Genomic DNA, 18,253 nt, shown 5'->3' with positions numbered 1-18,253 from the left:
CACAGGAGGGAGCAGCTTTAGTGGTGTGCTGGGGACCCTGGGCACACTGTGGTGAGCGTGGTGGTGAATGAGAGGAGAGGAAGCAGAAACAGTTAACTCAGATGTCTCTTGCAAGAAGGGGAATAGGAGGATCAGATAGCTTTATGAAAAGGAAACAGGAGGTCAGGAAAAAATAGGGTTTTCTGTGTTTGTGGTTTTTGTTTTGTTTTGTAAGATAGTCTTGAGTATGTTTGATGTTGATCTAATCAGAAAAGACTGGTTGAATAGAAGGAGTTGAAATCAAAGGGAAGAAAGAGTTTAACTAATAAAATGTTACTCCTAGGAAGGTAGAGAAATAAGCCTGAGAACATAATTATGATGGAAAGAAAGAGAAAGGGCTGCGTGTGTATACTGGGAACTTTCTGGTTTGGGTGCAGGAAAATGAAGGAGTTCCTGTCTGATTTTAGATGGAGAAGGTGGTGGGACCTAGGGATAGTAGGGTTTTATTTTTATATATTTATTTAGGATTTGGGACAGGGAGTTTTATCTGTTTACTATATGCCATACTTTTTGCTGGGGATTTTGCAAACACTAGCTCAATTTATTTTCACAACAATGCTGATCTATGGATAGAAGCACTCTCGTTTTCCAAATGAAGATATGAAAGCTTACTTCCAGAAGTCGAAGCAATGTCCCAGTTATACAGCTGGCAAGAAAAGCCAAGTTTCCCTACCAGGTCCCTATGACTCCAAAGCAAGATCTTTCCAGATGTGTTTGCAGGCAGAGGGAAAAGAGCAAGGGAAGATAAAAGATTAAAGAAACCAAAGAATATATCTGGTGAAGGCAAATCCTAAAGAAGGAGGGGGACCAAGAAGAGGTAGAAGAACTTGTGTTTCTTAAAATCAAAAGCAGAGGGAAAAAAGTAGGGTGGATGAAGATGGAAAGAACTGGTTGGGGAAGGGACATATTTGAGATGCACAAGTATAAACAGCCTTGATCTTCATTAATTTGGGGTGAAGTCCCTGTAAAGGTGTTCTGCCTCCGTGTGCTAGGTTTTGAGGATATGACATGAGTAAATCAAATGAAGTCGCCACCTCACAGAACTCAAAAGCTAGTTTAGGGTCACATGTAGTGAGCAATCATTTAAAATAATTAATTGAATAATTGTAAGTCCCATGTGTGCTGTAGGGTTTGGGAAGGGTTGAGAAAAGCTACTTTGGAAAAATGAATAGGAACATGGTAAGAAACAAGCAAACACTTGAAACGGCCTCGGGTCCAATTCCTGGACAATGTTACAACAAGGATATGATCCTGGACAAGGGAGCAAGAACTTGTAGTTTGGGGATGTGCCTCTCAGTCAAAGAAAGGACCATCAGGTCCAGGTTGGTAAATAAAGCTTAAACCCAGAGAAGAGCAGGATTTAGGATCTAAACATTGAAACATAGGAAAAGGGGAGAAGGATAAATAGGAGGTTTGAAAAAGTTGAAGTTAGAGAAGGAATTTTGAAAACAACCACTGCAGACATTGATTGAGCACGGACTTTGGGCCAGACACTGCACTAAATGCTTTATGTACCTCTGGCATTTGCTCCACATTGCAAACTTATAGCACAGGTCCTGATATTATTACAATTTACAGTAAATACATGAAGCTTAGAGAAGTTAAATAACTTGCCCGAAGTCACATGCTTAGTAAGTGGCATGGATACCAAACTATAAAGCCAGTGTTCTTATGTGAGTCAGGAGTCTTATCTCTAGCTCTGCATCATGGTGGGGTCCAAAAGATGCCTGCACCAGCAGTGGCTGGAGGGAGAGGGGGAAAGGAGTGCCATCTCAGCCCAAGACAAGGGGGCCATGAGTAACTCCATGGATGGTGAGATTTCCAGGAATGATGGCAACAGAAAGAGTCCCTGTGGAAGGCAGAGGTGTTCCTCGGGTAGAAGAACAACCTAGAGATGAGGATAGACATCGGAAACAGAATGCAACCAAATTACATTGGAGGCAGTGGAGATGGACTCAGGGGGAATGGGGATTTGAAGGAAATGTACGGCAAACTTATACTCAGCTCATGATTTTCTGTCAGCTTCACTGAGGCAGCCTACAGAATCCTTCTGGTCCCATGTGGGACTGGAGCACCACTGTCCCAGTTGGGATCATCTCTTCTCATCAGAGTCATGCCCATAATTAGCTCTATGATCTTGGACAACACATTTGACTTCTCTAGGTCTCAGTGTCTTCATCTGTAAGGTGAGGGGGTTGGATCTTATTAATTCTCCCTGAAGAAGAGTCAGTGCTCTGCTCTGCACTCCCTTTGTAAGTCATGCCTACCCCAGACACAGCTCTTAGCCGATTGTTTTCTGTCCTCCTCCTCATCAACATTGTCACCACCATACACTGAGGACTTACCTCGGACAAATTCTGTATTGTCCAATCTATATATGTCAACTCACTCAATCCTCACACCAACCCTATTATCAAGGTAGAGTTTCTGGAGTCTAGAGAGCCTGCCTGGGTCCGAATCTGTGCAACCTCAGAAAAGTGTCCTCACATCTTGAAGCCCACATCATATCATCTGTAAAACGGGAAGAATGCTGGGATTTACTGCATTGGATTGTTCTGAGGCCTGAATGAGGCAATCCAGGTAAAAGTGCACAGAGCTCATTACAAGCAGTCAATAAATGTTAGCTCACAATGAGGGAAAGTGAGACTTGGAGTTTGAGTTCAGTGTTTGTAGTCACTTGGCCAGTAACAGAGGACAGTGGATTCACACACATCTGTGAGACTTCAGAGCCCAGTCTGCCTGTGTCTCCTCACATGATCCCGGAGAGCCTCACATTATCTCTTCCGCCAAAGCGGGGATGGACAATAACCCCAAATTGAGCCATCACCAGAAAGTACGTCACAGTGGGGTGAACGTGACATCTAGCTTACAGAGCTGCAGATTCTCCCATAAAAGGACACCTGCCATCACCTTATCTGTGGTGACAACTGAGGCCTAAATTCTCCTCTTCCCGCAGCACTGACACCTCCCTGAGCATCCTTGCTGAGACCCAGCAGCGTCACACTGAGCAGACTGGCACATCCCCCAACGGTGGCCTGGGGACACTGTAACAAAGCATGGCTGAGCGACCTTGTAAAGATGCCTAGCGCTTTCAGGCAGCCTCAACCCAAAAATGCGGTCATCTGCATTTCCAGGGCTGGCTTCAGAGAGAGTGGGAGAGGAATCAAAGCAAAATATGGCACTTAAAATTCGTCAGGGATTTCAAAGGAAGAGCTTGAGGAGAGATGGGAAGGGTCGGGACCTGAGAAGCAGACGCGTCTAGAGAACAGATTGTGGCAAAGAAAAAGCTCACAAAGCCCTGCACAGACCGTGCCTGCCCACAGCCCTCCTCCTCTGCTCTCCCACCCCTCTCCACCCCAATCTCTCACCACCCTCCATATTCCCATGGCTGGCTCTGGAGGCAGGGGTGAGGGTCACTGTGCAAAGAGAAACTTCACCTGGGAACAATGGAAGTGAGAAGGGATAGAAGCCCCTCCCCCTCCCAGCACAGATGGTGGGAGTGGGCTTTGTGTACAGACCACCTGGCCCACCTTTCTGGATTCTGGGACCCAGCAAAGGAATTGGATGGAACCAGAGCAAGAGGCATTCTTTCTTCTCAGCTACATCCTCTCCTCCCCCTTCCATCCCCTCCCACCTCTTCCTGGCAAACTGTCTGTCTGGTCCTTGCTCTGACTCTTCCTCATCTTTTCCCAGCCTCTCTCCCTTTTCTTCTGTCCTCTGTCCCTTGTTGCCCCTTATTTCCTTTTCCTCTTGCCTTTTCTTCATCAGAACCCTCTCCTTCCCTTTTGGTTGTCCATAAACGGCAGTTGGTTAGAATGAAGGGTGCCGGTTTATTTCTGAGAGGCTCATGAGCATTTACTGGCATCTCCCACTGTGACCTGCTTTGCATTAGATGTGCTCCTCAGCCAAGGCCCCTATGCATCCCAGACCCCGTTCCCTCCCAGATAGCCAGGGAACTGGAGGCTGCCCCTTTAGCACCCCCAGAGATCCCAAATAGAAGGAAAGAGGGTCTCCTCTCTGACCCCTGAAACTACTCTGCCTGGGATTGTGTCCTGGCTCTGACACACACTAGCTTAACCTCTCTGTGCCTCAAGTTCCCTCATCTGTGAAATGCAGATCCTAACAGTACCTGCTCCATGGAGCTCTGGTGGTGAGGGGAGTTAGGACATGCAGGGCTCAACACTAACATGCCTGTTAGTGACCATGATGCCTGTATTTTGGTGGCTTAAGGTGTCATCATACAGAATAAACATACCTAATGCCCCAAATCAATCCTGATAACTTAAAGGTGGTGGGTGGTGAACAGTTCAGGAAGATGAGAGAGAATCAGGAGTATCTGTCTTTTTTTTTTCATTTTTTAAAAAATTTCACTTTGGTTTTCTTTGTATGACACTCTAAGAAAGTCAAGGCTCTATGAACATTACACAGTTATTTAAAAAATTAGTGTCTATCTAGTGTAGGAAGGGAAAGGCTCATGTCCAGAATTCCTGGAACACTCAGCAGAATCTTGGCATCCCCCGGGCATGCACAGAATCTCCAAGAACATACCCACCCATGGCCACACGTGCTGCCTGGTGCCGGCATCTCCCTCTTAGTTCTGTGATGCAGGGCGCTTACATAAGAACCGAAACTGGGTCACTATGAATGAGCAGTACAGCTGGTGCAGCGGGAAGGGTGGCTTAGGTAATAGTTCAAGGTCCAGGAGCCCTGATTCAGCTGGCATGGGGTGGGCTGGAGCCTCGCTCAGTTTGTAAGCTCGGAAAAATACAGGATCACAAGAAAGATTTTGGGGGGAGACCTCTCTGTTTACCAAAGTGCTGTCCCAAACACAGAGTTCTCTTGCATCCCTGATCAATAGAAAAAAATAAACTGGTGAGTGGATTCCAATGTCAGAGGATAAGAAAGGCAAATATGTTCCTAAAATCCAGGATACATATACTGATGGTGAAGTCAAAAATCTCTTTGATGCAGGACCGAGTTCACTACTTTGAAATTTGTGACGAGAGCAGCAATAGGATCAAAGTCTTTCTCTTGTGTTATCTATAAAATGAAGATTTTTAAACAAGTAACTAGGGCTTAGCAAGGTTTAGGTAAAGAGATTATTTAGAGAACAAACTATTTCCAGTTACTGACATTTATTGGCAAGCAACTGGCATGCTAATTAGACTTCAGCTTGTGATTAACATAATTTTCTTCAATGATCTTCACTTTGTTAGAGTACATATAGCAAAATGGTATGTTACAATAGTAGTAGGATTTGACAGGTGTTAGACTCTGCGAACCAGAAAGGACTTGAGAGACCCTATGGTTAAGGCCTACATTGGACACAAAGAAATGGTGCGGCTCTGAGGTTGGATGGTTTCTTATTCCTAGGACATGGTAGCAGAAGCCTAAGGACAGACTGGGTCTTACAACTCCTATTCCAATGTTCTTTTCTATTTTATCAAGCAGAAGCTGGGTCAAGTAACAACAATGACAAAAACCAAGCTAGTGCCTGTATCTGCAATTATTGTAAGAAATTAGTGCGTCCCTGGGTGGCTCAGTTGGTTGAGTGTCCAACTTCGGCTCAGGTCATGATCTCACTGTTTGTAGTTCAAGCCCCACACTGGGCTCTGTGCTGACAGCTCAGAGCCTGGAGCCTGCTTCAGATTCTGTGTCTCCCTCTCTCTCAGCCCCTCCCCAACTCATGCTCTCTCTCTCTCTCTCTCTCTCTCAAACATAAAAAAAATTTTTTTTTTAATTTTTTAATGTTTTATTTATTTTTGATACAGAAGAGACAGAGCATGAGAGGGGGAGGGTCAGAGAGAGAAGGAGACACAGAATCTGAAACAGGCTTCAGGCTCTGAGCTAGCTGTCAGCACAGAGCCTGACGCGGGGCTCGAACCCACGAATGTGAGATCTGACCTGAGCCGAAGTCGGAGGCTTAACCGACTGAGCCACCCAGGCGCCCCCCCAAAAAAAAAATTTAAGAAATTAGCAAGGAGTTTTGTATTGAAAGGGAGACAAACAAAAAATGTCCCTATAGGTAAAAGCATTCACAAATGACTCCTTTAATACAAGGGAAGTGTTATAAAACTCCAGGTACACCAGTCCATCACCTAAAAGGTTCCCAAAATTAAATGTCTTTGAATCTCAAAGAGGGACCACATCATATTCGCCCGCTGGGTTTTTAAAAACTACACCCCCAGGGGATTCTGTCATACAGACTGAAGGGATATTGGGAAGGGATGAGGAAAGGCTGCCAGAAGCTCATGACATGAAGAGGGTGAGGTATTACAGAATCTGAATAAGCCCCCACCCCACAATTCTAATACCATCCCCGCCCAACCCTCGTGTTCAACCCCCAGCTGCCCGTGGAAAGAGTCTGATGCCGTCTCTAGCATATAGACAGAGAATTCCTGTTTCCTCGACAAATGTAATATTGTATTATAACAAAAATAATCAAAATAGTTCTCTTTTGTGGAGCCCCTCTACATCATGTTATCATGCTTAGCATTTCACAACCATAACCACATTTAATTCTGAAAGCAACTATGCAAGGCAAGGCTTATCATTCCCCTTCAACAGATGAGGAAAGCGAAGTTTAGAGAGATTATGTAATTTGCCGAAGGTCACAGAGCCAGTAATCCACCAACGGAATGGGTGTTGGAGGCCCATCCAATTGCTTTTCATTCAAACCTTTTGCAGCAGACTTTCAATAGTTGCCTTATCTATTCCTGGCACTCTTTCTATAAAGGCTAAATGAACCCACATTCCTGGGTGCAAATAAGAATCAGCAATGTAGAAAGGTTGGCAGAAGAAGAGACACTTGTTTTCCATCCATGTCTACTTCACATATCTCTTTCTAACCCTTAGTCTCCATTTATCCAGAAAACACACTTGCCATATTTGATTATTTACCATGACCACCATCCACCTTACCTCCTGCGTAGGTAGCATCATACCATCAAAAGGTTGTGCTGCCTCAGAACTTTGGAAGGCTGGGACACAGTCCTCACATGTTTCTTGGAAAGCACAGGCCACCTGCGTCACCAAGATGCTCTGGATTCATCGCTTTACTTACTTAGGTTTTAGAGCAGGGTTTCTCAAGATTCAGTGGGCATCGGTATTACTGGAGGACTTGAGGAAACACAAATTACTGAGCCCACCCCTAGAGATTCTGCCTCTGTAGGTCTGAGACAGAACCCCAGAATTTTCACTTCTTACAAAGCACCCAGCAGCTGCAGGGCTGCTTTCCTTGGATCACACATTGAGTAACACTGTTCTAGAATTTTTTGGCTTGGAGAAGGATGTGGGGAGGGCTATGCAATGAATGGAAACGTGATAGTGAAACTGTACATTCTAAAGCTAATGACCATTTGGATGAATAATTAAGGAATTTCATTAGCTCATAATTTTGATGTTTTTGCTTGTTTTGGGTTTTCTTCTTGGCTGCTCTGTGACCAGATCAAGTCATTATATTTTTCTATGTCTCCATCATTATCCCAAAGAATTTTGGGAAATTAAAAAATAATAATAATAATAACAGTGTCTTTATTGGTCTCCTTTTCTTAGAGGTAGATACTCTGTGAATGCAAAAGAGCTTTCAATTGTACTATTCCGCTTGCCCGACAGCCCTGGGCCTGGCGGGGACAGGTAAGCATAGACCCTCCAGGCTCTGTGCAAACAATGAAACAAAGCCAAGGACCAAATGGATGCCCAGGGTGAGGTGTTCAGTCATCCACGTATAGGATCAGGCTAAAAAAAATGGGTAAGAGGAAGGTAAAAGAACTCTGTCTACCCCTTCCTCTTAAAACTGGAATGAATCCAACTTTTATGTCGGCACACACACACACACACACACACACACACACACACACACACTAGAAGAAGGGAGGAAGGAAGGAAGGAGGGAGATTCAGAGTTTGAACTGATTCAGAGTTCAGGACTGAAGTTCCCGCTAAAAGCTGGACATGAACCTCATGAGGAAATCAAAGCCCAAGACATACAATTTTGTGCCTGCTCTCCTGCAACCTGTCAGAAAAGAATTCTCCCACAAGCTGGGAGCCTTCGCTGTCCTGGGTATGAGCTGCAGAGGTAGGAAAGCTTCTGGGTGGGCGCGCGCACACGGACACACACCAACCCTCCAGGGCACTGTAAGGAGCACAGCCCACAGACACCAAGTCTAACTGTCCCTGGATGAGCAGGTAAAAGATACCAAATTAACTCACATTAGAGATCCTTCCTTGGCTAATAAAGTCACCAGCAATTTCAATTTTATTTTTCATTTGTTAGCTAAAAAAAAAAAAAAAAAAGAGGCCCTCAGCAAGTGGCTGTCTCCCAGACCTCCATGGTACCTCTTCAGCTTGGTCCTGCACTTGTAAGCAAATTTGATTGGAAGTCAAACTGCTCCAAATATTTGCTTCCCAGATTTGTTTTCTTTCTAAAGTTTAAAAAATAAAGTTGCTTTCTTCTCTTTCTGAGGTTTGAACCTGAGAAGAGCTCTCTACATGGTGGGACCCTGTTGAGGACCCCAGGTGCTGAATTCAGCCCCTCATTTGGTTGCCTGAGCCATTTCAGCTTTGAAGCAAACCCCCTGCCATAGGTGTTCAGCTATGGCTCAGTCTCCGTGATTGCTACAGACAACATCCTAGAACAAGAGGGTAGTACTGCCTCCAGTCTCTGACACACCCTCTTCCACAGCCTTCATTGTGCAGATGAAGAACCAGATTTTCCAAGAGATGGCGGGGCTCTAATCCAGGCTGCCTAGCTATTCAGAAGCAGAACCGGGTTAAAATCATTCGGACACAGGTCTGACTACCAGCTAATGTTCTTAATGTCATTGTGCAGAAGCATATTCTGCAATTAAGTGCAAACAGGGCTCTAAGCTAAAAGCAGATGTACTGCTGCCAGGTCAGTAAGGACTTCTAACACTGACAAAATGGAATTTAAGAGAAACACCCAATATCAGGATTCTATTTGAAATCTTGAAACTCCCTAGCCTGTAGTCAGCACACGGTATTATTTCTTATGTCTGCATCTCAGAAGGCTGCATTCTGTACCAGGGACGTACTGTCCTGTCCATCTTTGTGCCCCCACCCCCAACAAACTGCTTAGCACAGACTTCAAACATAATAAACACTTACTACACCTTTCTTGAAATAAATGAGTGCCCAACACACTCGAGCAGAGCAGGGAAGTAAAGATGCTCTTTAAACCGAGAATGGAGGTGGCGTGAGGGGGAACAATGATCTGAAACAGAAAACTCAGGGAGGACAGTTGCCTACATACAGAGGATTACCAGGGGGTGGGTTCTAGACTCATGCACATTGTTTCTGGAGAAAGTGATTCTCCTTTCTTTACTTTTTAGGACATTTTGCTATCTTAATTGAAAGCCCTGCACACCTCTGATCAACCACTGTCCCTCCTGAGGGACCAGCACACATGCAATCCCTTTGGAAAAGCTTAATCAGCCCTAATTGAGTCACAGCATTAACCTAAATTAATTAGACTTTAAGAGAGTTGTCAACACCCTTCAAGGTAACCTGGGCTCCAACTCCTCCCTAGCCTTCGCAGGGAGAAGAAGGTTATTGAACTTCTGCCAGTGACCTGTGAATACAGCCTCTTTCTTCTCAAAGACATTCACTCCATTGACTTTTTATTTCCATGCTAAACAGAAATCAAAACAGAACATCAGACTCCAAGAAGGATCACAGAATGTCGAAGCTCAAAACAACCTATTTCTGTTGTGCTTTGACAAAGAAGCAATGTGGTGGCCCCTTAGTGGAATCCCCATCTCAGAAAGGTGTAACTGACTTCCTGGAAACCAAATGCATCCCTGACAGAAGGAAGACCAAGTGTCCACAGCTTTAAAAGTCATTGAATCAAACAAATTAAAGTAAACCTTTTGATTTCCAGGTTTGTCACTGCAGCAGTCCAACTCTACCCTAAGATTCCAGCTGCTAATTTAACCACCATAAGCTCTGTCTCTAATGGCTCAGCATTAATAATTGGCAGCAAATTTTGCAAATTATTAAGGCACATTTATTTTGCATTTGATAAATAAAAGCATCATTTAAAAAATACCACCATAGTCTTACAAAACATCTTCAAGTAGAAAACCCCAATAAAGATGTCCTCTTGTGAAGATTCCCATACCCAGGTGATAGGTAGCACACAGGTATTTCTATCACCATTTCAGAATGAGGAAACAGCCTCAGGGACTTGAACTAAGTGAGTCAGTCAGAGGCTGAAATAGAAACCAAACTTCAAGATGACCTTGAAGTAAATCCAGCCAGAAAAGAAGGTGTAAATTAATAGTGACACTTGTGTAGCCTAATGTGACTCTAGAAAACAAGAAAAAAAATAGTAAAGTCTTCCTGCCAAATCCTAAATATTATTGAACATATGCCATTGCCTTGGCAAATTCACCACATAAGCTGGCTGTTTGGGGTATAGCCACACATCACACTTGCCCTACCTGTGCCGGCTTGTTTTCTGTCCTGAGTGTAAATCACAGAACACTAAAATGACTATTTGTCTCACGAAACTACTTGCTACAATATATGCTTAGTCTTAGATCTCACATTTCATTTTAAAATCTGTTCAAGAGCATTTGTTAACTAATTTATTAGGATCAGGAGCATAGTCAGAGGGAACGATCCATTCAGCAGAGAGCAAAATCACTTCCAAAGACATCTGTGGGACTCCATCAAGGCCACTCAATTATCTAGTTACTGAGCTGGGTCAAAATCAAGAACACAGATCTGACTACAAGCCAATGCCCTTAACCTCCTCGTATAAAATCATGTTCCCCAATTAAGTGGAAGCAAGACTCTAAGCTCAAAGTACCCTTCTGTACCCAGATCAATCAGGATTTCTACTATTGGCAGGAAGGATGTAAAAGGAACCCTGAAAGTCTGGGTGAATCCTTTCCTCTGCAAAAAGACCTCTTCCTCACCCCTGCTCTCTCACTCCTATGTATTTCTTGCCACTAGGGTTTCTTTTTTCTTTTCAGTTTTATTTATTTTGAGAGAGAGAGAGAGAGCAAGTGCATGAGCCGGGGAGGGGGAGGAGCAAAGAGAGAAAGGGACAGAAAGAATCCCTAGCAGGGGCTCAAACCAATGAACTGAACCCTAAGATCATGACCTGAACCAAGATCATGAGTTGGAAGCTTAACCAACTAAACCGCGCAGATGCCCCACCAGTAGGATTTCAAAGCCAGATGATTTTGGACTTGCTTATGATGATAAAAAAGCACGAGCTGAAAAGTTTGGCCAGCATCAAAGTGCCCTTCCCACACCAAAATATGCATGACTATGTCTCTATTTGTTGGGGGACAAAAGGCATGAGAAATGAGGAAAAGGGAAAATGAAAGAGGAGGGGCAGCAGAAATGTGTTCGAGTAAAAACCACACCCAGCCAGAAACTGAAGAGTAAAGCCCCAAAATAAAAAGCAACAAGAAAACACAAAACTACGCCAACTCGAGAGACTAACAAAATGCACAGAATATTCATTTGATGGATGAGTAACCCAAGGCTCTCCAGGGACTTGGAGGGAGGTCATTTAATTTTATAAAAAAGATATGGAATGGAAACTAGATGGTCATTCCCACTGAGCCCATCACTCCAAATCCCTAAACTGATTCTTTCTTACTAGAACTGCTGAAAACAGGAAAGCTTCTTGGGACCATACTTTCAACCCAGAATGCAGAAAAGAAGGCCCTCTTCCCACTACATTTAAATTGTATTTTGTTATCCATCCACTCCCCTAAGCAGAAGGCTCTGTGAGAGCAGGGGCCGGAGTTGTCTGGGGCACCCAGCACAGTACCTGAAGCATGGTGGGCATTTGGTGCCTCTTTTGCTAAATGGATGATTTGCTGCGGTACAATGAGACCTGAGCTCTACTTACACTTATGGGAGAGAAGCACGTCAAAGGAATCTGCCCACCTCGTGGCTTCTTCTGTGGATAGTCTCCTAGGAAAGAAGAAACATCTCTGTTGAATATTTCTGAAATGACCTCCCCCTCCCCCACTCCATCAGTAACCATTGAGATATACTCAGGCAAACAAATCAGAACAATGAGGGGAGGGGGTACAGATGAAGAACCACACCCGGGGTCCTGCAGTTCTGTCACCGTCAATGGGTACATTCTTAAGTAACTGATGGCAAACCTCAGTATTGGAATTCAGTACATTGCCTTTCAGTCTAAAATACCAAGCTAAGTAAGTGCATAATATAAAGATGCCAAGACAACAATGGAAAGAAACTGGCTTTAGAGTCAGAAAAGGTAGGCTGAGCTCCTGACTCCATGTTTTACTGTGACCTAAATCTCTTTACCTCTGCAATGGGGATCATGATGCGCATCCCAGAACCTCACAAAGGTCAAATGAGGTAACATCTAGGACATCATTTAACACAGTACTTGGACAGTACAGGCACTGAATTCAGATTATCTGAACTTAAACACATTTTTAGAATATATTTGAGTGTTTCCAAACTGAGAGCTCAGATTGCCAACTAAGTAGAACCAGGGGGTATCCTTCATCACAGATTTATGAAAGTGGTGGATAATAAGGTTCTCTTAAAAGTAAAAAGCGGGGTGCACCTGGGTGACTCAGTTGGTTAAGCATCCGACTTCGGCTGAGGTCATGATCTCGTGGTTTGTGGATTCAAGCCCCCCTGTGCTGTCAGCTCAGAGCCTGGAGCCTGCTTCGGATTCTGTGTCTCCCTCTCTCTCTGCCCCTCTCCCACTCTCACTCTGTCTCTCTCTCAAAAATAAATAAACATTTTTTTAAAAAAGGTAAAAGGAGGGCTTCTATTCTGAGTTAAATCATGCATTTTGAAAAGGAAAGTACACATCCACGCACTCACGTTCAAGGATATAAAAGGAGCTGCCAAGTGGCAGGGATTTACTGTTACTCGGCTCATCTGGTCAAACAACTCAGTAGAAAAGAACAGATCCTACAGCCCCATGGTGAGCCGCCTGGGAATGGCACGTGGCCACACTACTCACTTTAGAGCACGGTTGGGTTTGTCAGGAAGAATAGCTGTGAAATCACTACACGAGTCTGACTTGTGAGACAGGCATCCCAGGCGGGTCCTCATCCCTTTGTTCCTGCAACAACACAGGGCAGAAGGACGGGGATCTGTTGTGATCGTAGCTGTCAGCTCTAGAAAGGGCCCCCACAACCGCTGCCACGGGAGCCTCAGCTGCCTCCCCTGACCCCCCATCCTGCCCCAGGCGGTCCCTAAAGATTTCATGAACAAGAGGAGAAATACCTGGAAGATCAAGGGATATACTCACTCCCTACCTTGACTACTGGAATGGTAATAGGTACCCTACCCCCTAGAGGCTTAAGGCTTTTTCAAAGCCAACATTCAACCTGAGAGGAAGTCAATGAAGGTCATTAGCTTGGAAGAATTTCTAAATTAGGATTCTCTGTAGGGAAAGGAAATACAGTGAAGACAAAATAACAATCCACGTTTTGCTCTCTCGCTAGGAGAGCAAAGGAGCAGCAGCAACGGCAGCAGCTCCTGATTGCAAAGCCTCAGAAGTGGCACCCACACGGAGAGTGGAGGGTGGAGGGCTGCAAGCATCATACAGGGGTGCAGACCACAGCGTACAAACGAAGCTTTAAGGCAAATTAATTCTGACTCAGGATCTCCCCACTCATCCCCCAAACGTGGGAATATTATATTCCCAAATGACTATGGACCAGCAGGGCCCAACACCTGTGGGGACTACAATTATCAGTCAAGAACCAGAACCTCTTTCTCAGTTCTTTCATGGGCTTCACTAATCTCTCATACTCCTACTTTTGTTTTAGCTTATCTCAATCACATGTTTGCAGTTTTAACCTGTATGTGTGAAATTCTCATATTTTTTATTTTCCTAAGACATTTAAAGGTTCTCTGTTATGGGGAGTCTGATGGTAAATTACGCTAATGTCTCTTTCTGACCTCCAATATTAGCCCCTTTTAACCTTTAGCCAGAGATCAGCAAACCCCAGCTCCGCACAAGGCCTGTTTGGGTAAATAAAGTTTACTAGAACACAACAGCATCCATTCATTGACATATTGTCTTCAGCTTCCAAGCAGAAGGGCAGAGCTGGATGGTTGCAACACAGACCGTATGGCCCATAAAGCTCAAAATATTTTCTCTCTGGCCCTTGACAGAATAAGTTTACTGACCCTGGACCTTTAACCGTGGCAGCTCCTCACATGGAGAGCAAAGGTAAGTAGGAAGGGTTTGGTGTAATCAAATCAGGACTTAAGAGTGACATTAAAAGGGCACTGCCACATGCACACTGGTAATAATTTGCCACAGAAATAGTCCTACAGATGTTATTTTCCATGTGGAAAGGTAGTCCTTCCAGCCTGGCTTTCCCTTCTGCTGTCTCATGAATCCTGGGTCTGGGCAGAGACACTAGAGGCTGTCCAATTCCATCTTTTCTTTTCAGTCCACGTGGGTTCTCATCCCTGTCCCAGCTTATCCGACAAATGTCTACTGGGATGGTATTATATTTGGCAAGAGTGGACATTTGTATTCCACAGTCCATCTCCAACAGCCTTTTAAAGCTGGAACATCCAAGTTTCCAGAAATATCCCCTCTCCTGCAGAAAACTGGGTCTGTACGTCCTATGCTCCCACCTCTATCTCAGCCAGGCGCACTATGAAGCCATCGATTTTGTGGCATTTGGCATTAACCATTCTATCTCCTGCAATGGTGAGCATGTTGAGTCCACTCACTCTTATAAATCATGGGGTGTTCTGACACCAGGCCATGTGAGCAACTGATAAAGGGCCCTCGAGTAACCACATTCAATGAATTCAAGTAAAGGTGTCTTGCTTCAGCTGCACGAAGGCCAAAACCCAACTTTCAGGGAGTACGTTCATTCCTCGGTGACCCCAGGATCATCAGTCACAGAACAGTCAGGCCAATGCGCCAGGAGAACAATTAAGAGGACTTCAAAAATTGTCAAGTCCACACAAGCCATCTAGCCAAGTTTAGCAGGGGCCAGTGTACAGGGTATACTTGTTACCAAGACAACGGTGATTCTCCCAAATAGTTTGCAAAGATCTTCCTCAAGATATTCTTTGGGGCCAAATGGTTTTGATTTTCCATCTTGTATAGCTGAGACCTGAATTATAACTTTGTTAGTTAGGTCTGAAATAATGGGAGCAGAGGTGAGAGTCACAGGTTAAGGTTACTTAAAACAGCAAGAGCAACAACACAAAACCAAAACTCAAAGCTTGCCCTCATCTCCCTTCCCTGTTCCAGTACCCTACAGAGGTCCCTAAATGGTTCAGTACAAGCTCATGCACAGTCCCACCCCATGAGTCCCACCAGTCAATAGGAGGGGTTGGTGCTAAGGTGGGTTCCGTTTGCAAGGCCACAACTTTGCAAGAAGCACCAGGAAGGACAGCACAGTCCGCACAGATGGCCTGAGGGGCTGGATGCAAGTGGACCACCGGTGGGATTAGAAGGCTGGGCAGGCTCAAATAGCAGGAGAGAAAGGGGAAAGGGGCAGGCGCTGGAAGACAGGTTAGCATCATTACCTGCGTGGCATCAGTAAAGCAGCCATGCAGGCACACGCTTACGGTTAACCCTCTGGCCGGTGTGCAGGGACGTCAGGGCGGGAGATAAGACTGCGGGGCACAGGGGTAAATCCCTCTCACGTCCTCTTACCTAAAATCAAAGAATCTGCTGTAAGAGGGGGGCTGCCCTCTCTTATCTGACTGTGCTACAAATCCTCTTGGATGGCTTTCGCTGACAGAATACCTTCCCACACACAGCCCACTCCCCACTAACGCCTGCTGGCCCTGAGGAAGGGTGACCAACCAAGGATGAACAGGGACAAATTGCTGGGTGGCTCCTATGTCCCCAAACACAGCCCGTCAACAGTGAAGTGGGGCACATGCCCCAGGGGAGGAAGCCAGGGGCCTGGCAAGCCAAAAATTACCGTTCTCTTTGTCTGACTCCAGTGGGGCCCGAGTGACCCGCCGGTCAGGGGTTGGGGGTGGTGGGTCAGCACTTGTTCTAGAGCTATTTGATTGGCTGCCTCTCAGACTCTCGCCCCCCTCCAAGGATGGGACGCGAGGAGCCTTGGAGGGCATACACAGGAGGAGGGGTGAAGGCTCATCGGGCACTGTCACCGCACAGGCTCGCTCCTTTGCAGGGATCACAGGCCCAAGCTGAAGAAATGAATATGCCAGCCTCTCTGTCTTGCCCACGGGGAGGCTGCCTGACCTTCCTCAGCCTGGACATTGGCCCATTCCTGACCTGAAAGGGGGAGGACCTCAGGAAAGGGGATATTGAGGCTGAGGGCTCACTGACTGATCATCTCTCTCTCTCCTGAGGGTTCCACTCTCAGTGCTTCAAACCCTTTGTTCCCACAGAAATAATAGGAAGAAACACGTGAAGAGAGCAGCCTATCCATAAAGGGCTCCCCCAGGGAACCCTGACACCAAACATAGAATCCATTTTAAAAGAAACCTAATTTAGATAGATAAGGCCCCTACTCGATCTACTCCGTGTAAGTTATTTTGATATCACACAGAACATTTCAACAAATACTTTTTAAAATACCTTCTCGAATAATACCAAAATTAATAAAATTAAAAGATTGCTTTGTTAAAACTGAACTAAAAAAAAATCAGACTTTGTGTGAAAGCCCATCCCCAGGAGACTGAGCTTAGATTATGTTCCGTGACAGTGAGGATGTCTCCTTCATCCTTGTCCTCATGGTACGCACACCTGCCTGGCCAGAAGTGGGGAAATCGAAACTCTTCACAGCTTTAAGGTTCTCCTGTAGCTGCAAGAAATCACTGTTTGGGGCAGCTATGCCTCATTCCCTCTTGCTTATGGGAAACAGCCACAGAGAACGGGAAGCCTGTGCCAGGGGCCTTCCTTGCTCTGGTGCTGAACCGAACCAGGAGCTACTCTCCACATACATGGCAGGCAAGGTCATTTGGGGCAGGTCTTACCAGGCCTCCAGTCACTGCCGGGTCGCTCTTCCTGTTCCCACTGCTAGCTCATACTGGCTTGCCGGGACTGCCTCCATGCCTGCCTCTCTCCCTTCTGAATCCAGGACTGCCCACCACTGCCCCTCGGACCTTCCACCATCCCTTGACTCAGCTCAGCCTTGGATTCAACTAAATAAGAATCCGCAGGACGCTCTGGCCCCCGCTTCCTCATTCATCCCAGCACCTTGGGGCTCTAATTCCATTTGTCTCTTGACTTTGGGGGACAGAATTTGGGGTTACCAGAGCCCAGAAAGGCCTACAGCAATGTGCCCTCTTAGGTGGGCATCAAGTTACAGGTGACTCCGAGGCAGACAGGATGGGACATAATGGAAAGAGTGGGTACTCGAGGAAAAAACAAAGGTTAAAAGCAAAAAGGAATGATTTTTACAGAGGGGAAGAGGAACGAAGAGTCTCAGCAGGGAGAAAGCAATCAATATGCATGGAGAGGCAGGTTAATTAAATATGGATAATGTAATCAGCCCACATGGGCACCTTGAAGAGGAAAGAGAAAAGCAAAAGCAATACTCACTGTCTTTGACCGGTCCTCATGGCCTGCAGGTCTTTGCCAACTGGATGGTCAGAGAGGCTGCAGATTAAGGAGTTCTGGGGAAAGAGTAGATCTTTCTTTTAGCAGTCAGATCCTCGGAGGGTGAAGAACATGTGTGCATGAATGCAGAGGCACTCTCGTGCGTGCACACACACACATATACACACGCATGCATGCACAACACACCTCCCACCACTTGAGCTGGGCAGCAGGCGGCCCCGCTGAAAGCTCTTCTCTCTGCTTGTCACATCCAGTAAATACTGAAGCAGCCTACACCCAGCGGGCGGCGGCTCAGCTCCCGGGCACAGTCTGCACGCCCATCCTCATTGGCAGGATGCAGGAGGTGCCCCTGAGCAGAGCTCGCCTGGCACTCCTCCCGTACCTTCCTCTTCAGCCTCACTAACCTGCTTCCCTGCTCCTCTGGCTGCAGCTCAGGGAGAAGTCCCCACAGCCCAAAGCTGCCTCTCTCTGCACCCAGAGGCTGTGCAGGGGGCAGTGAAGCCGTAGGTATTAACTCTTTCCGGCCACCAATGCGCTGAAAATCAAGTGTCCAGGGGGCCCTTTTCTAATGAGCCCTGCTGCTGGCTGAAGGCTGGCTGCTGCGCAGGGAGCAGGGAGCATAAAGATCTTGCCCCAGACAGCTGCTGACAGCAGGAGCCAA

The 18,253-nt window shown here is 45.8% G+C and overlaps 1 protein-coding gene across 3 annotated transcripts in view; it reads right to left on the bottom strand.

The window, feature by feature from the left end:
• The window catches only part of RGS8 (regulator of G protein signaling 8), a 42,351-nt gene that overhangs the window by 10,837 nt on the left and 13,261 nt on the right, over positions 1–18,253 (bottom strand). For 2 of the 3 annotated variants that reach the window (XM_029935243.1, XM_029935242.1), the window contains exons 2-4: positions 17,575–17,648; positions 13,033–13,134; positions 11,929–11,993 (exon numbers count right to left, since the gene is read on the bottom strand). In XM_029935243.1, coding sequence (XP_029791103.1) covers positions 11,929–11,993; positions 13,033–13,134; positions 17,575–17,648 — 241 coding nt within the window. Of the gene's footprint in view, positions 1–11,928; positions 11,994–13,032; positions 13,135–15,578; positions 15,709–17,574; positions 17,649–17,996; positions 18,011–18,253 lie in introns of those variants that run through there. The other variant, XM_029935245.1, reaches the window with a different exon arrangement.

Source organism: Suricata suricatta, chromosome 3, assembly GCF_006229205.1.
Source record: "Suricata suricatta isolate VVHF042 chromosome 3, meerkat_22Aug2017_6uvM2_HiC, whole genome shotgun sequence".
Lineage (NCBI taxonomy): Eukaryota > Metazoa > Chordata > Mammalia > Carnivora > Herpestidae > Suricata > Suricata suricatta.
This window is presented reverse-complemented; position numbering and strand designations above follow the sequence as displayed.